Raw genomic sequence first — 24,358 nt, forward strand, 5'->3', positions numbered from 1 at the left:
CTACATGGAGCTCCACCAACGATCCTCACCTCTAATAATCTAACCAGGGCACAAAGGGCTTTCTCTATGGAGGTATCCTTCTGTGTTTTTTGATCAATTCACAGCATTCCACATACCCTGGAAAGTACTCAGATAAATCTAAATCTAACTTAATTGAACATGCAGGAGGTCTTTATATGCCTGTAATTTTTCATCATTACTCAGTCTTGTTATTCACAGGCTGTTGTAAGTTACTTATAAACTATATACTGTGTTTTTTTCAAGCTAGCGGCTCCCATTGACTCTGGCTGGCATACAAGTAGTTTACAGTACACAGAAGCTATCTCACGTATACATTTAACGCTGCAATAAAAATATTTGATGCTATATGGAAAACAGTATTAAAATCACATAATTAAAGGCTATATCAAATTCATGCAAACCAAAGAGAACAGAGTCAGTCTTACCAACAAGAGAGAACATATTCATTTCTACCATCGACATTTTCAACATCTGAGGGTTTATTTGTCCGATGTTACTGAGATCATAACAAATTTACTTTGGTTTTCCTTTTCTTCTGAGACAGGCAAGTTTGTGAGACATTTTCTTATTGAATTTTGAATTATCATTTTTAAAAAAATTCCACAATATGGAAATATTTCTCCGGAAACAAGTGACCACTATATTTCATATAATTTGCAAGATACAGAAAGGAGTGATTCATATACTAACATTCAGAACTCCACTGTATTTTCTTTAGAAGATATAGATTAATTTGGAAGAAAAGCTTAATATTTTAACTGTGTATCCATTCAGGGTGCAATGCTTCCTTTTAAGAGATTAAACAAAAAAGTAAACGTACTATATAGAGGCCCAGGTGCGCATTATGTGTGCAGATGAAACATTACAGTTTAATTATGCTGAAGGTTGTAGGGATTACTTTTATTTTTTGATCTTATCCTATATTGTCTCAAATAACTTGAACATTTTTACACTTATTCTTCATCAACTACCTGGCTATGAAAATCCTGAAAGATGCAAACCGGGGGAGAAGCATCTACGGACAGGCAACTCACATGGAAACATCATGACAACTGTAGTAGAGAGGTTGCCAATGGTAAAATCTGAATATACAAGAAGTTCATGAGCTTCCTACTGTACCTGGTACAGAAAAAAAAAATGCAAAGGTGCATCAGAAACACAGATGAATGCACACGCCAGAGGTTTGTGAATTCCACCCAGAGAAAAATGAGACATAGCACAACATAGCTATGCAAGAGGACTGCGACAAAAAAATTGTCTAGGGATACCTTTGAAATATTTATAAATAACTGTAACACTACTGAGGAGGGAAGGAATACTATAAACAATAGGGTCATATTGTAACTTTAATGAAAAAAAAAATGCAAAATAGCTGAAATACCAAAGGAACATCTTTAAAGGGGCTTTGGGGGTGGGAGGGCATAGTTGGGTTTTTTAAACAATCATAAATACTCTCAGCCTTATACTGGGATGAGACAAGAGTGGCATCTAGTGGCTCCCAATGTTATGGTACATATTCCCGTTGAACAGCTGGGATATGTTCCAGACCTGCTTTTCTACAGTATTCATTACAAACGTCTGGGCTGTAATTGAGTATCTGGCGAGTATCTTGCTAGCAAAACTTTTTTTTGGTGGGAGGGGGGCGGGGAGAAAGGTTAACATGTAAAGGAATAAAGAAGTATTATTCTCGGTTTATCTGTGCTTTGTTAGCAACTTAGAAGCAAGTAGATGGGATTATTTTATTTTTTTTTTAAATCTGGCAAGAAGAAATTGCACAGTCTTTAAGAAAATACTTAGTATAGCTATTGGACTAACAGTGATCTGTTCTTTATCTATGCATACATTCGTTTACCACCGACTTCAGAGCACTTTCATACATCATATACATGCTTGGTGACATTTTCCAAAATTTACTTAATACTCTTTTATGAGTTGCATATTTTTACTGTGAAAATATTGGAAAGAAGTTCCCCAATTGGGAATTTTGGAAATTCCTGATGAGAGGAGACAGTGTGTTTACAGGAACAGATTTCCTGAGAGTCATTCAGATCCCCTGGGGCAAGATCACTTCGTTTGCCAAGGAAAGGGTACAGTATTACGGTATTAGGGAGACTTGATGAGTTCTTGATCCAGGTTCCATTTTAATTATGTATTATTAATCATTTTGCAGTTGGAAAAATCCAACATTGTCTATGGGTAACTAATTAGGAACTCATGTTTTTTAAATTAAAGAAACATGTAGAGGTTTCTCTTGCAGTGTGGGGCTGAGCTGAGAATATATAGTACTAGAGCATAAATTTTACTTCACAGTTAAAAAGTTGTTCCCCTAGAAGAGCAAATAAACAGGAAATTAAATTGTGCGATATATTCCAAAATTAGTGTGAGATACTACAGACAGTCCTGATTCCTCAAATATCACCACTGAAAAGGCCATTTAAGTATCCTAATCTGCTTTGTATTTGCAGTTATCTTTTTGAAACTGTTCTCTGATAGTAAAACTAATTGGTCCAACAATCTCTGCACACAGTAACCACACAAGCATGATTTAAAACATTTTAAAATTTAAGTAATATGGAATAAAATATGAGATCTCTGTGTGGTGGTAACTCATTGCCTTAGAGTTCAACTTACCAAAGTGTCTATACAGAAGTGACTCTCTTTATTTTCAGTTTTCAGATTTCAAACTGAAATTTAAAGTTAAAATTTCAGTTTTAAAACTGAAATACAAAAATTATCACAGATTTTTAGAAAGTACTTTAATTCTGCCAAACACTGATATTCACCAAGTCTAAACAGCAGGTTTTCATCTTTTTTTTTCCTAAACTTTTGGTTATGAAAGCTCACACTGGCTTAATATGGCTGATAATGTGAAAATTTGAATTTTAAACCCTGGAAAATAAAGGATTTTGAAAGGGAGGAGAGTGTAACCCTTATCCATTTTCTATTGTTTCAATAATATAGCTGCTCATTTACAATACAAGTAAGATTTGTTGGCGCAACTTGCCAGAATTGTAAGTGTTAAGTACAATCCCATTCTCAGTAAAGAAAGTTTAAAATACGGGCAAACATGAAGCCATAGTCAGTGCGTTATGCAACTATATTTTGTACTTCCAGCTAGTATTTCTAACATACGTCACCAATTTACATCATTATAATGCTCTAGCTATTAAGTTTCCTGTATCTGCCCTTTGAGTATTTAGAAGACAACATCTGTATGCCTTTTCAAAACATCCGCAAAAATCAAAAGCTTTTCAAACTTTATTTATTTTTCCCATATAGGCCAGCTCTACATGCTAGATTACTCATCAGACCTTCCCTGTAACCTTTGGGTTAGGACAGGTCATATGTCCAAGAGATAAAGTACAGCTAAGTGGCAATTGAACTGCACTATTTATTTGTGTAAGTAAAGAGCACGCAGCTGTCTGAGTCACGGAACAGGACTCAGATGTGCTAACTGCTGTTACAAATGCACATGCGATCACATGCATGCATGCAAAGTAATCCCTGCTGTAGTTTTCCATCTAAACACAAGCAGAGATTTATACAGATAGGCAGGGGACATCAGTAAATAATTAGGTAACCGATCGTGAAGATAAGCAACGCTTTCAGGTCATCAACCATCTTATTCGCAATCAGTGATTTGGGGGGGTGAGAAGAAGCAGAGGAACATTTGTTGAAAAAGGACGATCAAAAAGAAAGAAAAAATGTAATTAAGTGAAAGATTTGAAAGTAAAACCAGCCAACTCCCATCTGTAATCACCCGTGAAACCCAGAAACAATGACTGCACCGATCTCCAGCAGCGCTGTCTTTTGCCAACTCCAATAAGCCGGAGGAACTGACCATCTGCAGAGACGTGTACGATACCTGCCCTGAATGTGTGAATGAAGACATGGAGACATGTTTTTAGTTAATGCAAGACAGTTCAACTGGTAAAATGTTACTAAATCAATTGTATATCAATATACATTCTGGTATCGCGGCAGTTACAGTTCAGCGTGTAGGGTAACAATAATGGAAAACAGAACTTGCCATTATGCATCATTAAAGTATAATCAATTACAGGAATCTGTTAGTGCTTTCCTTCAGAGAATCAATCACAAGGAAACACAATCTACTTAAATGTGCAGATAACAAACGGAAATGATTTCTAAAACAAGGTGATTGGGTTGAAAATATTTTTAAAGATAAACTTTAACAGATTTCCTGACCTCATTTTATTAATGCAAAAGTCAAAATAGACAAAAATGCTGGCTTTATATTCCAAGAATGGAATATGAAAGTTCCTATTAAATCTGAGCCTGGAGCGTGCATTTTCCAGCCAGCATCCAAGATTGCATTTGCTGTATTCATCATTATACATTTGTGTGTATACGCAATGATGTCACTGTTTATGGCACTATAAAGTCTAATTCAAAACCCACAGTTTTTATACTGTCCTTCTGGAGTTCACTTACACACAGGCTGAGGTGCAACGCTCACCAAATTCACCAGTTAATGTCAGGGCTTATCTGAACACCAGAGTGCAGAGGTGCCTGTACACAGGGTGTGCACGCTCATGCACTCGAGGAGCCAGGCAACCGTGGCAAAAGCTAATGAAACCATCATACACATCTCCTCAGTTGTGCACCAGAGGATTTGTCACTGCAGAAATGCTTTAGCAGTCAAAAGTAGAGCTGCATTGCAGTCTGAAGAGAAAGGGCAAGACAACAAATGAAACAGTCTTGTATCCTGTAAATTCTCTCCTTTTGTCTCTGCCCAGATTTACTCGGATATACCAGGATCACTCATGGTTTACACAACTACTGTGGGTACAAGTTAGTTGGTGTAAGACAAAACTGGATCAGCTGAAACACTTTGGGCTTGACAACAACCCCACTCCTCAGTTTTGCCCTCTCTCACACAAAAAGAAAGTAAGAAGATGAGGTGAAAACCGATTTTGGGATAGGATGAAGGGAAGGAACAACTCTTGAAACATTAGGGGTGGGAGGAAAAAAAGATCATCAGTGGATGGCAAAAAAGCTACCAAGGCTGAATAGCTTTCACTCCAACCAGTCCCAAGCATTACTGCAAAGTATTACCTTTTGATTAAGGTGAAAGCAAGTAACATGCAAAGCCTGTGTTACTGGGATTGCAAGGGGTCCGTGTTTAAAACTGCTCTGCCTCCACCTTGTACCATTCACTGCCTTCTTTCAGCAGAATCTCCCTAAACTGCCATTTCGTTTCTCCACAAGCCCACCAACCCCCATTCAAGAGGAATGCTGGTGCTGCCAGTATGTAGAAAGATCAAGGACTGGAACGTTATTTGGAGGAAATATTTAGTAAGATTTACCAAGAGACCACAAGGAATTAAAAAAAAAAAGAATTAATTCAGCTACTGGGATAATTGTGGATGCTAATTGGGCTGTTATTTTATGGAATTCGGTGCAGAACTTGGACAAAAAATAATGAACGTTTTCAAATGCAAGTGTTTTTATAGTACATACTACACATTCTTATTTTCTGAATTTCAATTAATCTTTAAGAGATTTCCCAGTCTATAGCCTGTAATAGATCCCAATGAATATAGGTTCCATAAAATCTGCAGAAAATTGCAATTCTGAGAGATGGAATGCAGTAGGGAAGGGGAGCAGGTATAGAAATTGATTAAGTTTTCATAACACCAGCATCTTGTATTTCACCTCCTTACTATGCCTTTTCACATCATTGACATTTCACAGGTAGCTCAAGTCTGGAAATTTGGGTCTTTCTAGGAGAATAATAATCACTTGACCTCTAGAGAGCTACTTCAATAGCCATTAACCTGTATGGGAATTTCAGTAGAAACAGAGACAATTATCAAAAGGCAACATAGGATTTACCCCTTCACTGAGAGGTGTGCCCGTAACTTTGAACATCCCTACCACCATCATTAATCAGGGACACTAACACAGTAATACTTCATGGGACTATTAATTTCCTAACTGTTTGCAGGAAACAGCTGGATCCCCAGCTACTACACAAATGCACTAGAAGACACAGCACATGTGTCAGGGAAAGATTTACAGGGATCTGAAGTGGTACATGGTCTTATGAAAAATAGTACACAGCTTGCTATGAAAGATCCTTGTGTAAGATATGATCAGCCAACAGCCAGGTATGGTGCCGAATACAGGCAAAAATGTCCAGCCAGCAGACTGTGTTTATGTTGCCAATAGCAAGAGCGTGAAGATGAATTAGGGTAGCACACGCTTCCACAGAGCAGGTCCCCAACCTGCTTCCACAGCCTGCTGCTGCTATCATAGGGGCAGAATTTGAAGCTGGAGAGAAGGGAACTGAGATGGGCACCCTGGTGAGAAGGTAAGTGTGACAGAAAGGCGAGGACACCATGCAGAACAGTTCAGAACTGCACTAGGGTGGCAAGGTCTACCAGTGGCCTGGGGAGAAAGTCTCAGAAAGCCCTTGGAGGCTCTGAGACCTCCCACAGCCTCTTACAACCTCAGGTAATCTCCTTCCAGACTATTTTACCCCATCACAATTCCATACATCTATTAAAAAAAAAAAAAAAAAAAATCACAAACACAGCATAAGCTTCCACAAGCCCCACAAATTGTACCACATCTCCCCACCTTGCTGCCAACCACCTGGCCTTTGCCAGCCCTGTAACCAAAACCTCCACTGTCCCTTCCAACATAACACACCTCCCCCAGCTCAACCCTTCTTTGCTGCAAAATCCATTTTCGCATATGATGCTGAAAGCTCTTGAGCTGACTTTGTCAGCTGGAGCTTCGCACAGGCACAGAATATCCATTAAACCTTTCACTAATATCTTTGATAGGCACATTTTGGATCCACAGTAATATTTCTCTGAACACATGCTCCTCATTTCAAAAAGCTAACTGGATGCAGAATAAGATTTCAAGTCCTTTTTTTTACATCTAAATTGAATACTCCGAAAGCTTTAGCTATATAGCTGTTAGTTTAAATCTGAAATACGAAACACATAAAATATAACATTAAGTCAAATTACTGTTATTGTAAAGTTGCTTTTTAAAAAAAAAAAAAGATCCACAAACAAAACACTTATTTAAACTTAGTCTCTATGATTTTTCAAGGAACATACCATCACTTTTTCCAAGCTTTTCCCGCAGGTAAGTGAATCTTTTATTTCTTATTTCATCTGATTATCTATTTAATCCATTGCATTTTGTTGCAATACTCCTGGGCCTGACCTTAGACATGGTCTTTCACCAGAGGAGGTTTTTGAGGTTTTGTTGTTGTTGTTATTTTTTAAGCAGGACATCTCCCAAAGCACAACCCGCAAAATCAGTGATAAGGATGTGCACATCAGGCAAAATACATAGGAGTGAAATGCAGAGCTTTGAAAAAAACTATTAGAACATAAATACTAAACTATATATGTGTATAAATATGCATAATTATTTCACACTCTCAGTCATGGTCAAAACCGTGCTAGTAGGTAGAGTACAGCTTAGCAGACTGTACTTCTAAGTATGAAGTTTTTACACATCATCATACAATTGTCTTATTTTGAAATTTTCAATTTTTGTATTGAGAAGACCTGAAAGCCACTTACTGTGCCCCTGGATGTTGATCTATCTATGGTGTTTTGCGCTATTGTCTACTATTCATGGAAAAATAATTGCTTTTATTTTTCCAAATAATTTTCAAAAAATCTGAGTTTAAAAGTCAACAGTGACTATTTCACAAGCAGCAGCTTTCAACTAACCATTAAACAAATATGCAAGTGTATTTCTATGATAAAAAACCCCATAGCTCACTGAATTCAGACAAATCCTGTACATTATGAATCGACCAACCACATAATTGATGAAATGGTGCGTAAAAATAGAGGCAGAGGCAAAATAACCTACTTGAACCCAGAAAATTTTCAGACAATAATCATTACCAGCTTTAATTAAGTTCAACACAAAAGCGGGGACTCCTTCTGTTTCAAGTTAATGAAGCCCAACACACAGACACTACAATTAGAGACAAAGCATAAGTCTAAAGCAAGTTGTATTTTAGGATTGAAATAATGAGCTTGGTATTTTAATTTTGTAGTCAGCAATTACGTGAGATTCAGAAACAAAGAAACAATACATGCAGTTGAAATGCTAAGGTATAAATGTAGCTGGTTTTCACTCAGTATCTTTCTTATAAGCCAAAGGCAAGAAAGTAACTTTTTTCCTACAATAAGCAGTATGTACAATACCCTGGAAATAGTTTCACTATAATAATCTAAGATTTAATCTCTTTCATACTACACAAGTCAGAACTGTGACCTCATCTAAAGCTATGAACTGCTTAGTGACTTCTATCTTGCCTTTCTCATATATATTCATTAAATCTTTATCTATAATACTGTTATTTCCATTTAAAATGATTGTTGTGTAGCAAAAAAATCTGCTCTTCCATAAAAATGAATAAACCTAGATTACTTCCACCCTTTTCAATAATTTGCTTATTCCTAAATACCAGGTTGGAAGAATATATGACCTTTAACTTAATCTCATCACCAAGCGCCTCAAAAAAAAAAAAAGCACAAAAAGAGAAAAGATGGTCTGCCATTTATTTCTCCCATTTATAGTTTATTAAACCTAAAGATAATAGGAAAAAGGTGGAAAAAAGCAGAGAATGTCTGGGCTGTAGTATCAGATATCACTGCTTATTACTGGCTATCTGCCTAGTAATCATAAATCCATAGGGTAATATTGTAAAATCTTTTGCTTTTCAGGTAGGTGTGAGCCAAAAAGAAAAAAAAGTTTAATTTTCTACAAAGAGCAGAAAACAGCAAGCACAGCACAATTGGGTACCAGGATGCATAAATATTCCTGATTACAAACCCTTTCACATAAAGCAAACAGGAAGAGTTTGAAGCTAACAGTGTGTACATCATGCAAAAGGTATCTCTGTCCCAAAAGATAGATATCACATAGACTATGAATGAACTGCTCCAATAAATTATATTATTCCTCAGAGGGGAAAGGAGAACAATGTTATAAACAGTGACTTCAGAAAAGTGAGAACAATAGGGCATTGAATTTTGCAAGAGTGAGTTAAGGATGGTTTTTTTTTCCTGGAGGAGAGCTCAGTATCATTGACCAATGAGCCTTACAAATAAAAACATTAACTCCAGCACTGCCTGCTCCTCAAAGCACCTTAGTATCTCGTCCTTCTAACGTATCAGAAACTAAGTGTATATACGAAATATGTACGAGTACATATAGAATTAAATAGATGTTTCAAATAGACTCTTTAAAATAGACTTTCCAGACAGTTCAGAAAGCATGTGGGGTTCTGGCAAAAAGCGTATCTCAAACACACAGCTTTGATGATAGACTGCGCTGTCTATCTTTGGTGTAGCAGTCTTAACAAATCAGAAAACAACAATCTCCATACATCACCTCCTCCTTGTGCTGTCTGATACATACTGAATATCCACAGATAAAGGAAAGCTAAGCCAGAGTAGCGTTTTTCAAAATGAATCTTGATAGGATCAAAATCCTGAGAACTGCCACTTTCCTTTGGCATCACTTAAACCAAGGAGAGTTGTTTTGTTAAAACATTCACCAAGATCTTGACAGGACTAAAGGAGCATACAAGTAAATCTGACTCCCAGTGCGAAAGTGCTGAGGGCAGGGCTGCTGCCAGCCAGGTAAAAGGCACGGGGCTCAGCGTTCAAGCTGCTGAGTAGCTGACCTTAATGTTAAAAGCGAACTAGAAAGCATTTTCAGAAGGTGACAAGCTCTCTCCCCCACCCACCCCGGCCCCGAGAGGGATGATCACTAATTTCTAGGCCACAATTCCCGGCAAGTAAGCCAACTGCCCACTATGAAGTGATTTTTAATCCCAGATTCCTGTTTGCTATCACCAATACTCCAAACATTTGACAAATACACCAAGCACTGGCAACTCTAACTTGCCATCTTGCATGGTCATTTCTCCTGTTTTCTGGCTCTTTAGCTGCTTTCTTGGTTAGTTAGAATCGGAAATTGCTGGTCCCATTAACATCTATCAGAGACATGTTTTTAAACACATCATCTCTGCCCTCACTATGATAAGACAAGTTTCGCTGAGGTTTATGGCAATCTCAAGGAGCACGTTTTTCAATAACATTGTGATATTTTCCCTCACCTCCTATGCAGCATTGCTCCCTCACGCCCTGCTCACACTTGTTTTGCCAAACTTCTCTGAAACCCATTTTTAAATGGTATTTGAATGTTATCTGCTCTTACTGTCTCTGAAGTTTTCTTTTGTTTTATAGTGGAGCTTATGTCAGGCAGCTTCTTATTGTGTATGTAATTGCCTAGCCTGACACAGAAGAGGATGGAGAAAGAGGGTTTTGCCTTTTTTTTTTTTTTTTTTTTTTCCCCCTTCCCCCCCCAAAGCTCCTCCTCTGGCGTTTTTGGAGGCTTTTCTGGGAAGGTCACGGCATCGTGTCAGTCCCAGCCGTGGTGTTGCGGGAAGGCGGGAGGGCTTGGGCCGTTGGGGGCTGCGGGTGCCCGCCCTCCGCAATGGTTTCTCCATTTTAGCCCCACTATAAGCAAAGGTAATGGGTTTAGAAAGACTTGCAAAAAGTCAGTACTCTTGAAACACAAAGATATTAACACTTAACAGCTTTGCCTTTACACTTTATTTAGTTATTTCTCCTTCTCCAGCCTTCTCTCCTGCACTTTACAGTCTTCTGACACCTAACCCTTTACGGTGCTGCTTCTGCTTTCTTCTGCATCCTCCACAGCCTTCCACTCACAAATGTTTCCCCTTGCAACATTTAACCTGTTCTGCCTACTCTGACATCCCTGCCCAGACCAGTGGACCAGGCATCCAGGAGGTGCTCATCTTCCCAAACGACAGGCTGCTTTTGAAATGCAGAGAAATTTGCTGACTTCTCAATCACAGCATGCATGGATCATGCTATTTAGACTGTGTGAAAAGGTAATCACACTGGCAGAAGCAGTTCTAGTTTGGGCATTTTTGGAAGGAATGCTAAGCATTTTGAAAGATGAAATTTTATTGAAGCCTCAGGTGAAGTTCTTGCAAGCTTACACAAACTCCCAGCTTGATATGACAAATTGCAATCTAATTTTAAGGCTGCAGCATTAAGTATTGTTATTGATTTTCTGCTAAAAATTCATTTCATAATGTCTTTTTTTTTTCTTTTTTTTTTTTTTCCTTTTTTTTTTCCTGCTTGAAAGTGAACATACCTGTTTTCATTTGACTGGCTCCTTCTGGTGCATCATTATCCCTTTATCTGAACAATACTAGCTTATTCCTTTATCTGTTCTATTGGAATAAGTTAAAGAATTGCCTTGCAAAAACAATAGAAGAAAGAATTCAGTGTTGTGAACACCAAGTTTTATCACTATTTTAATGAGAACTTCTGTTTTACTTATAACCTTGACCTGTGAATTTATTTGTCTATGCAAGAATCTCATTTTATTTCTTTTAAACATGTCTCTAATTCTTATAAGATGCTTATGAAGAGCACAAAAAAAAAAAAGGCAGCCTGGAAATACTTAATGATTTGAGTATGGGAAAGGAAAAACTGTATATATGTATTATATGTATGTAAATACTTTCTGTTCTACCTTGTTACTGCTGTTAGACCTGACTTGTGACTCCTCGTAGTTTTGGAAAATACACTTCTTTTTTTCAGAATTGTGCCAGAGAGGAAAAGCCTTACACTGCAGTTCAAATCCATCCTTTGAATCAAGCAGAACAGAAACTCAGACTAAAGCCTCTGAGATCCAAAGCGACTGCCCCATCCATCAGGCTTTTCTGAGTGTCTCACAAACTCTTCTGCTGCAGTTGTTTCTTTTCATACAAATAATTTAATACTCACCAGAGAAGCAACTTGAACAGGCTTCTCATATCCTAACTGAGAGCCCCACCTATTTGTTTATGAGTTGTTCTGAAGCAGAGGTTTCTCTTGCTCAGAAAATCGTTGGGGTATCTCAATGTTTAATCAGAGAGCTTGAAATTTTGAAAACACTCATGGGATGAGAAAGCTATTTCCTTCTCATTTCTGGTAGCAAGCAAACACAATAAAGGGACAAATAAATATAAAAGAAAAACCCTTAGGAAGACAATTATCTACTCAGTCATACAGTTCTTTGACAATTCTAGGTTTCAGATTTCTGTAAGTATTTACAGAAGATATCACTAGGCAAAAAGCACTGTGTCTACATTCGATGGGTAGAACTGAATTTATAGTGTGTTCTTTAGTACACACTTCACACGCTTCAGCTAGCAATTGCTATCACAAGAGAGGCAGGCAGGAATAAATCCAGAACTGTCTGAAAACTACTTCTGGTATCTCTTTAATGAGCCTAACCTGTAAGGGTACCAAAAGGATGAGGCCTGTAACTACCATCAGAAGAATGAATCTCTAGAACTCCATGCCAAACTTTCTCAGAAGCAGAGCACATTATTTGCAATAGCAAATTCAGACCATAGCTGCCAGTCCCTTTGCCGTCGAGCCTATGTAGATAGAACAGCAAGCCAACTAAACAGGCAGAGAATTACTGTTCCTTTCTGATGGCTCCCTTATACAGGGCAGAATGGCACCAAAATGCCAAACAATTATTTACAGCAGAGAAATTACAAATTAGCTGAAAAATCAACTCCTGCACCTCTGCTTCTGAGACAGTTAAACTCCACGCATTCCGGTGCTTAGCTATCGAACTCACTCCTTGTCAACAGAAGTTACGAACACACACTAAAATAAAATACTTCTAGTGAATGACATTTGATTTGTTTGCAGTAAGAGAACTTAGAAATTCTTAGAAAGATATGTGTGTGGAAGGGGGAAAAGTAAAGAAAAGATCCACTTATAATTCTCTTTAAAAGCCAAAAATCTCCCTTAATTCTCAAAAAATTCTACAAAACTCTGAAGTGAAAAAAAATAACGGAGAGGTTAATCTTCATCATTAGAGGATGAACTAAAATATCACTACCCATTTTTTTTCCTGGCTTCATAAAATCTTGTTCTCTGTTTCTGTTCACTTACTACAAAGGCAGAAAACAGATAATAGCTTGGAGATTAAAATAACCCCAAATGCTGTCTTGGTACTTAATCCCTGCCATGTATGCAGAGTGAAAGCAACGTGAACGTCTTCAGAGGAAGGTTACCTTACATGTGCATCAATTCTAGAGAATTCTTAACCAGTGACATCTGAATTCACTGGTGTCTCAATAGTTCCACAGTCATTTCAGCTTTCCTCTTCCCAACCTTAGCAAAGAAATAGGAATGAGTAGACAAGCTAAAGCACTCTCCACTGAAAGGGCTTATCCTTAGAGCTAAAAGTCTGGAAGCCAATTTGTTGCAGTTGAGAAGTCCTTAATTTGAGCTCACAGAAATCAAGAATACTACTACTAAACAAAACCGGAAAGCTGAAGGTTTTTTTATTTCAGAAAAATGTATAGAAGTATTTTCTGAAAAAAAAAAAGAAATGACAAAGGAAAAACTAAAACTGAATACTCTAACAGATGCTTTTAGCATTTATATGTGTCCTGTTGTGCCTTGGAGTTCACTAACTGACTAGATGCTCATGCTTATATTCCCTTTTTCCTTCCTCTTAGCCCTCAAACTGCAGCGCAAAGCTTAAGAGTTTGGGGCTCTGTTGTTGCTGTTGGTTTTTAACAACATCCCAGATGCGATGCTTACTGTCTTTCCTTGATCTTCCTTATCTTTTGATCAGTACAGAGAACTTTGAACTGTTCAGAAAACTCAGTAACAACAAGACTTCTGCAGGTCCTGGCACCATATCTGCATCATTGCTGTATCCAAATTATGCCTTCAGTTGGATGCACATAACCATATAAAAGAACCCATTGCAGTATCACTTGTGTTGGAGGAACACAAAAACAAACCCCTTGAGGCCAGGAAAGGTGAACAGCTTGTTCTAGTTAAGGATCTCTTCCTTGTGCCTTCTTACAAGCTACAAGTACACTGCCCGTATTCCATTCAAAGTGCTGAGAGCACTTTCGTCTGCAAAATATTTCAAGGAAAGTCTAAAAAGGAACTTAGGCTGTCAGATCTCATATTAGGTTTCCAGCCTTGGAGCTTAGGAAGACTGATTTCTGATTTGGAAAGTAAGCAGCTTGGATAAATAATCCATGAAGGACATCAAACTTGAGATGCTCCACTGCTATTTTAAATGCAGTTTTCAAGAAGTCATTTCAATCATTGGTTCTGAGTGCTCAAAGTCCAACAGACTTCCCGTTCCATTGTGGATGTTCAGGACCCTTCAAGAGCTGAGTTCAGTCTTGTGGACATTATTCTAACAGCCAGAAAAATATTAATACCAATAGACTAAATCTAGCTATTATGTGCCTCGTTCAAAATTAGAGAGATAGAAATATGCAAACAGACTCTTCTGAAATAATAACATGAAAGTAATGCATGTGTTATAAACGGAGTCTAGTAAGATTATGTAGAATAGATATTCTCAGTTATCTTTTCTCCTTGCATTTTCCAGTAACTGATATCAATGTAATTAGCATCTATTTGATTAAATTTTTATTAAATACCTAAGCATTTAACAATCCACCATTACAAATTTTTGCATGGTATCATTATACTAAATAAACATTTTGGTCAGAATTTTTTAAAAAGTAGTAGCAATTTAAGTTATGCTTTTGTGTCTATATTTAAGCTCTATATCCAGCAATTGAATTTCAAAATTACTAAAAGTTAGTTTATTATTGTCTTTCAAGGGTACCTATCTAGTAATATTAACAGCTGAAGGATCAGGCCCAGGAGCTGTACAGTTTATGAATTGGACTAATTCTGTTCCCCAGCCTTCTTTTGTATTTCTGCTTTCTCCTTAAAACTTTCAAGTCTCACCTTTTGTAGACTTTCAAAAATCATTAAATAGGTATAAAAAAAATACATCTTTCACCTGTATAAACCATTGGAAAATCCTCAGCTATCCATCTGCTGATTTCACAAGATTTTTTCTATAGCCAACATATACTCTAGGAGTAAGGATGAGATTTTTAAGGACACGAAATGCAATTAGGAGTTAACAGCCAGAAAAATCTGGCAGACAGGTACCTAACTCTGGTATAGTTCCGAAAACCTCTTCCTTAAAAACTCAGCCATATGCTACAGATCTAAAAAAAAAAATAAGAACGAAAAGCAGCCTTATACCATTATTCCTTTTTTATCCCACTAAATTAACTTTAAGAATATTCTTAAAAGAAAGTAATCCTTTCCTAAAAGCTGTTTGATTAATCCTCTTCTAGTCTCATGACATAAAACTGAAATTAGGTCAACCATCTTAAAGTATTGGCACTTGAACCTCTACTATCTTATACAGAAAGTGAAACTACAACAATATGAAAACACCTAGTAATTCAGGTGAGATCAACTATGCATTAGCCTTGATTATATTAAAAAGAAATGACCTTGCTCTTTTATTATCACATCACACACATGCAGAGAAAACTCAGCCGGAGTATAAGGCAAGTGAACTAATGAACTTAATTAACACACAGAAAATAAAAGAACTACCCTGCAAATGTGTGTGTATAATGAAACAGTTCAGCAAATGAACCAGTAGTCATAACGAAATTTTGTATAGCTTCCTCCTGTCGTTGGGGTCAGAGGTATGAAAACTGGGTAGGAACCAAGCATTATAAGTCTTTATTGATCTTCAAATTATTATTTTTTTTAATTTGTAGAAACAAAGTGCAAGTTACTTTTTCAGCTCCATTGAGAACTCCAGCACCAGTTCCACTGCTGAGCATCCACCTCCTGAGATGACTGAAAACCAGAAATAATACAAGACTAGAAGAGATCTTATCCTTGCTCTGTTCAGATGGTAACATCACTATGCATTTCTATCCTAAGAGCTTCGATACAATCACATGAATACAGTACAATGCTGTAGAGGATTTGGGTGCCAACGGAGACCACGTGACTACAGTTTAAGCATGCTTTACCACCTCGCTAGTAACTGCATTAGAAGAGCAGCTGGGTATCACATTGGTGTACACTTACACAACAAAACCTATCCAGTTTCTAGTGGTTTGAGGAAATGTGGGGGGAGCAGAAAGCCTCTAAACCTATGCGGTTCTATCGGTTGCATATGCAACTAATTCTTAGGCGCATGACAGCTCCGGAGCCTCTTCCAGGGGTCTGAACACAAACTCCACCACAGTGTTTCTGTGAATCGTTAACAAGGGGGTTCATATCTTAGGAAACACATACTCAAGCACAAAGGCATTAAAGGATCAGGATGCCAAATTTCAGTTAACAACAATGATTATAAATTATTTGAAATTTCTTTTTAATGGATTGCCTCCTAACAGAAGATGTCACCCTCTCTTTAATCTTTTCCCAAAAATTTTTTCTGGCAAACAATTAAGCCAACAAAACTAAAAGACAGTTGTAGAATCACTTCAAAACCTGTAACATCCAATACTCTTCCTGGGCCTGGGCTTGGCAGTTGGCCCCCATACTGTTTTTTTCATTGTGTTACAGCCACAAAATCAGGAGGAATTACTTCATTTTAAACAGAAGCAAGCATGGAGACAGTGTCCCGTATAAAGCAAGATGCGTGATCCTTTAAGACTACAGAAATATTGTGACAAGGCAACTTGCTGTAGCAATACAAATGATAATTTATCTTATATCCCCAAATACATTATTAGACATGGTTTAAGATCGACATTTCACCCAGCAAAAATTTGAAAAGTGTCTTTAATAACACTGAATAACCTGAAATCATACCCACCAGGTGAGAAAACCCTGGGCTGGGTTAAAGGTTCAAGAGTAAGTAACATTCAGAAGGCCATTTCCCCTAACTTGCTAAAGCTGCAGCTCTTGATTCCCATCCCTAACAGAAAAAAGAAATCTCTCAAAGCCTAAATACTGCAGGGTAAATCTTTGAAGTCAGCTCTCACTGATTCTTAGTTTGGCCATTACTCAAACTTGCGATATATAACGCTGATGAGTTAAGCATCATATCATCCATTTTGATTTATTTCTTTCAATTCACTGGGAATTTTATTTATGTTTATAAATACAAGGTTTTTATTGGTGGTGCTAATAGATTCAGTCCAGGGGTAGATAGTTGAGTGCTTAGACCATTATACAGCATTACGGTATATTGATTAGAATACCTATAGAATAACTAAGGCCAAAACTAATAATGTTACTAAGAAAAATGCCCAGAAGGGATCAGGTCTAGCCTAATGAAATAATATAGTTTCAGCATTGCTGAAGAGAATACCAGCAGTCCAAAAGATTAACTCTCCCAGTTATTATTTTCTTTAAATTGGTGTTCTTTCACAGTCAATAAAAATATTAATATAATTTTATTTCTCCCTTATATCATTTTTATGTACTGACACAATATTATCTATACTGTCCTCAAGACATAGAAGGTGACGTTGGACCAATAAAAAGCACAAAAGCACTTTTTTTATGTGCTCTCTGAATTTCCAGAATATCTGAGCACAAAGAGCACAAACTGGTGCTGTATCACATACCACTAATTCAAAGCATTTAATCCTGTCTTCCACACATCGGCCAAGGCAATGTGAATGCCAAAAAATTCCTTTTGGATAGCAGAATTATATATATACTGTATATGATAGCAGGATTATATATATACACTGTATATTATATAAACCTTATGTCCCCCTCCACTTGAATGTACACTATCAAATCATTCTGGCCATTATTTTATATTGAGCAGATGGTATTATGAGATTTTTGATAAAGAACAACAATCACCCAGCAAGGGTTGCAAAGAGGTCGCTGAAACCAAGATTAACAATTGATTAGCTTTAATGGACCGCGACAGCAATAAACAACAGAGCTCTGCCCACAGATCTGATTGTCCCGTTAACACTGCTGACACAAATGGCTTTTAACTGACTTCCTGAAAGCGTTAATATCTTCAGAGCCTCAGCAAATGAAGGACTTTGTCAAAGTGAGAACTATCCTGCAGTGAAGAAGCACTTACTGTAGACCTCTCAAAAAAATCTTCTCTGAAGTGTGTTTCTGATTTATTCAGACAATAGCTCCTATTTCTCCAAGGCTTACAGTTCAAAACAACAAAATGTAGCACACCTCTGCAAGGCTGGAATGTAACAGAGCTCTAAAGCATTTGAATACAGAAGCCAGCATTCATGGTATACAACAATAATATGAATTACCATCTTCGAGGCGCTCATTTTATCCTTACTTCAACACAGGCTGACCAATGTCCGTATCACAGCCTTCTAAACTCTTTTTTTTTTTATGCTTAGCTCTGAAAAGTTCACTCCGGGGTGGGTTTTTTTTTTTCCTTCCTTCAGAAAAATCAGTAATTTGCATCATAATTTCATTAGAATAAAAACTTCTCTCATTACTAGAAGTAACCACAGTAAAATCTGAAAATAGAACTTACAGATCTTTGTATTTCTTAGATACGTGTATGGGAAAAGGTCTACAGAAAAAGTATCTGTTTTCCTTAATGCTTAAGTTCAAAATTTAAAGGGACATATGGCAAATATTCACTGAGGGTTTTAAAATTAAATCTAGATAGCTAGAGACAAAGTAAACAAAACTCCACCTTACATGGCATCCAAGAAACCAAGGATACAGGAATTCATTAAAGGTAAGGAGGTATTTACTCATTTAAGTATCAAGTAACGCTTTCTATTAAACTTTCCATTTTAGCTTAGATTACTTGCTTTCTAAATTAGCCTACTTTTTTAAATTATGTGTGTTATTTAAGCAAAGGTTTTTTCTTTTAAACGTTTTTAACTGTGAGCTGCCACAGCGCTCCTCCCTCCTGTGCTATTCCTAAAGGCAACATTTTGAGACAGTGATGGTACAGCTCTAAGGGCTTCTAGGTAAGAGAAAAAATGGTCTCTGCTCTAGACTCCGATCCAAACACAAACTATTTGCACAAATCAAGGTCACGCTAATCCCATCCCTGTGGGTCCCACCCCATCTGCAAATTCAACTCTATATAGAAAAATTCCTTGCCAGTACACTGCAACGATGAAACATGCTGCTAATTACTGTGTTTAAAAACCTTGACCTAAGCAGACATGCACGGAATTTAAATGAAATCTCTGAAACAGTAAAATCCACCTGCTTGGTCTCCCAACACACAAACACTAAACGCATAACCTGCCAAATACTGAGCCAGACTTCATTAATTCCATTCTCTGTAATCAGCATCCTTCCATTACTCACGCGCTTGGCTTTCTAAAGCAGTTCTTCAGGTAAGCTATTGTCTGAACTGTCACAGGATATTCTGATGACAAATATTTAAGAAAATAATTATTAGTTACCTGTAAATCAGCATCAAACTCATGTTTCAGGTAAGCATCTTCTGCAGCTTCAACAAGACGCTGAAAAAAGAAAAAAAGGTATATTTTTGAAATAATAGATAACATCTTCAAATCCAAGTGTTTCTTCCAGTAGAACAACAGGAATTGTTTGAGAATTGTGTCATTCACTGTCTCCATATGATACCTGTTATGATATTTCATAGAATAGAAACAAATGATCCACATTAGAAAAAAAAATGACCAAGTTTTTTAAACCCTCAGCATCCATGATTGGTGGTACAAAACTCTCAAAACAGCTCAACTACTAATAAATAAATTTTTAAAAAATAGGTAATTTTTTCCACTAGTGTTCAGCATCCTACAGCTCCCATTCCGATATTGATTTTTGAAAGAACACAAAATAAAGTTGTTTTCACAACCTTATTCACAACCTGGACCTTATTTTCCACTCAGAAGCCCTTTTAAAGTCTTTTTTCAAATTAAAATAGGGGGTATTTCCTAATAACACACTTGATTGCAAGCAACTGAAATAAAATAACATATCAAATATAAGAGCTTAGAAAAACAGAGATTAGGTTTATTTACTTAGCAGATTTGAAGTGTTGTGCATACTACCTTAACATGAGGCATAATCACACGGTTTTTCCGCTATTACAGCAGTAATATTTACTGAATGACAGCAATTCAGTAGTATTTTTTCCTCTTAATAATATTCAGAACTCCCTGTAGTATTTATTGTTCCTTACCACTATCATCTGAAGCAAAAAAAGGGGTTGCACTGAAACACAGCTACTTGAAAAATTTTATTCATATGGGGTTTGCTGCAGACATTCTCTTGTGAAAAGACATTATATCCTTCCTAAGGTTTTATTCAGGGTTCTTTATAGTTCTGAGTACAGAAGTAACACTTCCTAGTTTTTATTTAATCTACCTGAGGATTTATATACATACAACCCAAGATGAATCAGAGTGATCTGTCACAGGATATTCAATAAGTTCCTTTTATTTTCTTTGATCTATCAGACACCGGTGCACATTCATATTTACAAATATTGTGTATCATGAAGCAAGTGAGCCACAGGCTCTCACTAACAATATGCAGAGTGGACAGCCGCACACACTTCTGCTTCCCTTTTCAGAAGGGTATGCGCTTCTATCAAGTCTTTGGATACAAATCAAAATGGAATCAGAATTCATATCGATTGCTATACAATTTGAACTATAATGGAAACTGAACCAAGGAAAATATTTCAAAGTAAATGGTTCAACAAAAGCCTGACTGGTTAAGGCAGAGCCTCGCTGGTTACAGGGAGTTCACCAAGGTCTACGACGCAGCAGCACGTCACAGCCTTCCCTTCCACATCTCTGCCTCACGGCATCGCTTACCCACAGGTGAGCACAAGCCTCACCAAACCCTCAGTCCTCTGCTGAGCTTCTGCATCTGCCCTGCAGACCATGGTGGGAAGGTTTTTCATACTTTTTTCCTTAGTGCAGCATTACAAATCTCAAAGATTTGGTGAAAAACTGGAAATGCTACTGATGCCTAGGTTGATGCAGAAAAGCAAGAGACAGCAGATGAAGTCCACCTCCCCAGAGCCCTGTGCTCTGCACACAGCCCTGTCATCTGACCGTTTCCACCTTTAAAAAAACTCTTGTCCCATATAAACCCAGCTGGGTCTTAGCAAACCTCTTCGACCTAAACTGGAACTGAACTGAAATGGTTCCAACCCTGGGCAAGTCAAACCAGAACTGAATTGAAAAATGCATGGACTCACCCCCCCGCATACACATAGGTGGGTAAAAGAACCCAACAACTAACAACACATCACAGCGCGAGGGGAAGCCATGCAAAAATGTTTCAAATAAAGCAGTGAAGTTCTGTGGAATTGTTCCTACTGTTCCTGTAGTGTATGAATAGTAGCAAAAACAGACCTTGCAATTTGAAAGATTACCAAACATTAATTTGACCCCAACTTTTTATTTATTTTTTTTTTTATTTAGAATAGCACAAACTAACTATTCTGAGGGGGAAGCCTGGCAGGAACTGAAATAGATTCTTCAACATTTGAATGGTCTCAGAAGTCCGGCATGTTAGTGACCTGCTGTAGGTATTTTACAAATCTAGCCCTCATTTTTTAATGTATGAAAAAGGCATTTTATAGAAAATAATTACTCTAATTCAATGCAATTCTGCAGGTGTGTACTCCTTTATACTGAAACCATAGTTGCATTGCTACTCTGTGCACATGTAATACAAGAGATCATGACTCCAATGAGTCTGAGGGGAAAAAAGTGAAAGAAGGGTCAGAAAAATTCTTCATACAGAAATGAATACAGGGAAAAGAGAAACATGTTTTTCTTTCTGTGCTGAAATATTTACTTACTCACCAGAAGAAAAATTATTATAGTATTTCATGAGATACCAGAGCCTAGATATTAGTACCCAGTGGGCTAGAAAAATAATTCATGGCTTCTTATATAGTTTGTATTGATCCCAATGTGTTTCAATTACATTTTTGCCTCAGTGAAATAAATTTAAACTAAGATTTATCCCCCCCATGTAAGAAATAGCTAGAGAAGCATAAGATGGGTAATAGTAGAAACATCTGGTAAGGAGGGCAGCTCAGAAATGAAAAGTACTGATGGATACTTTATCGATTTATTCATTAAGATTTCCATTGTTACATTTGTTCTTTAAAAAAAAAGGTTACATACATTTCAGCAACATTCTCTACAGGAAACAGAACAACAAAAAAGCAAACGCTCTACCAACATGTATTTTTTCCTTGAAGATGTAGACACAAATACACACGCACACTATTTGCTTGATCCTCAAAAATCTAGGAAGAAAATTAAAATTTTGGTACACTGATTGTAGACAACACAAGCATATGCTGCATTTTCTATGCAATAGTCCTTAACCACTGCTTGCCTTAAATATCTCAATACCGTTATGAAGGAGACCACGAGAAATCTGGGAGAGCTACAGAAAAGGTAAGCTAGTAATAAGCCTAAATCCACAAAATGACACATTAGTGGATATACACAGATTATATCAGAATGAAGAAATTGTATACAAAATGTTTGGGTTTTTTTTTAATTGGTTTTGGGTTTGGGGTTTTTTTTGGGGGGGGGATGGTGTTGATTTTGGGTTTAGGATTATTTGGGTGTGGTGGGGTTTTTTGCTTTGTTTTTTTTGTTTGCTTGGTTGGTTTTTTTTTGTTTTGGTTGTTTGTTATTTTTTTTTTTAAACAGACGTCCCCCAAAGGGTTGAAGCATGATGGAAGAAATTCCTTAACACTCTGGAGGCAAAAATATAAAACCCCACATGCAATACTGCAACATTTTTATACTGAGGCAAAAAATGCCTTTTAAAATATTTTTATGACTGAATGGTTATCTAGCAATGATTCTCAACATTAGCATGATTAGCAATTTTAACTTAATAGTATATAATGACACTCTTAATACAAATGCCAACATATTCTCATTTGAGTAAACATGCTCTAAAATAATTGCTGTAGCAAGTAAACGCTTACCAAGATGTGGTTATCCTGAAGGGAATTGAGAGTTATCTATATGCATTTACATGGAATGAATTACGAACACTGAGTGAGCGCTGTTAGAGTTACACCATTCAAGGGTCTACATTTTAGGAGAATTAGCTCTACATGTGGAAAGGTGTCCACATGTGCATGCTCAGACAAGTCAAGGGCAGCATATAATCTTTAGATAAAGAATAATTTTCATGTTGTATAGCACAGTTCAGTTGAGGTTCCCCCAGTAAAGGAACTAATCCTTATAACTTTCCCAATACATGTAAAATAAGGAAAGATTAACTGATTTATCCAGTGTATCACAATGCAGCATGAACCAGGAGAGGGAACAAATATCACACCCCAAAAGCCCCAAAATGGTCACCAAAACACAGTATCAATGTTTGGTATTGTTAATAGTACCAGTATCACAGATAACGTAGAGAAGGCTGAGAGAAGGAAAAGAAATGTTTGTATCCTCTCAGTAGCATTTAAACAAACAAACAGACAAAAAAAAAAACAACACAGAGTTACCTCTGAATAGAATAATTTTCTTGACAAATGGTATTTTAATTTCAGTGAATTGATATTCCCAGATAAATTCTCATTCAAGTTAGGTTGTTATAGAGATAACAAAGGAAAGGTGAATGAAATCAAATGGATGAGAGAAAAATAGAATCAGACAGAAAGTAAGTGGAGAATGGAATAGATGGGCAGAAAGGTGAAAATAAACGAAGAAGAAAATAATGCCCTTGTTGCCAAGAAGGCCAATGGTATCCTGGGGTGTATTAAGAGGAGTGTGGACAGCAGGTCGAGGGAGGTTATCCTCTCCCTCTACTCTGCCCTGGTGAGACCCCACCTGGAGTACTGTGTCCAGTTCTGGGCTCCCCAGTTCAAGAAAGACGAGGAACTCCTAGAAAGAGTCCAGAGGAGAGCAACAAGGATGATAAAGGGACTGGAGCATCTCCCCTACGAGGAAAGGCTGAGAGAGTTGGGCTTGTTCAGCCTGAGGAAGAGAAGACTGAGAGGGGATCTCATCAACGCATACAAATATCTTAAGGGCGGAAGTCACAAGGATGGAAGCAGTCTGTTTGCAGTGGTGTCCAGTGACAGGACTAGGGGCAATGGATGCAAACTGAAACATAAGAGGTTTCAGTTGAATATGAGGAAGAACTTCTTCACTCTAAGCGTGGCAGAGCACTGGAACAGGCTGCCCAGGGAGGTTGTGGAGTCTCCTTCTCTGGAGATATTCAAAGCCCGCCTGGATGAAGTCCTGTGTAGCATGCTCTAGGTGAGCCTGCTTTAGCAGGGGGGTTGGACTAGATGATCTCCTGAGGTCCCTTCCAACCCTTACGATTCTGTGATTCTGTGATTCTGTGGAAAATATTTCAAGGAAAAACATCATGCCAACATCCAGAGCACAGGGTACCCCTCTTAGCTTCTGAGAAGATCTTTACTCTTTCCATGTGCCTTGGAAGAGTTTCAGTTTACTTTCCAATGA

At 37.4% G+C, this 24,358-nt stretch overlaps 1 protein-coding gene across 1 annotated transcript in view; it reads right to left on the minus strand.

Annotated features, from left to right (window-relative positions):
- CACNA2D3 (calcium voltage-gated channel auxiliary subunit alpha2delta 3) overlaps positions 1-24,358 on the minus strand; it is a 474,057-nt gene that overhangs the window by 310,380 nt on the left and 139,319 nt on the right. The window contains exon 4 of the mRNA XM_009639329.2: positions 19,322-19,381. Coding sequence (XP_009637624.1) covers positions 19,322-19,381 — 60 coding nt within the window. The remainder of the gene's footprint in view (positions 1-19,321; positions 19,382-24,358) is intronic.

Source organism: Egretta garzetta, unplaced genomic scaffold (assembly GCF_000687185.1).
Source record: "Egretta garzetta isolate BGI_Z169 unplaced genomic scaffold, ASM68718v1 scaffold215, whole genome shotgun sequence".
NCBI classification, from domain to species: domain Eukaryota; kingdom Metazoa; phylum Chordata; class Aves; order Pelecaniformes; family Ardeidae; genus Egretta; species Egretta garzetta.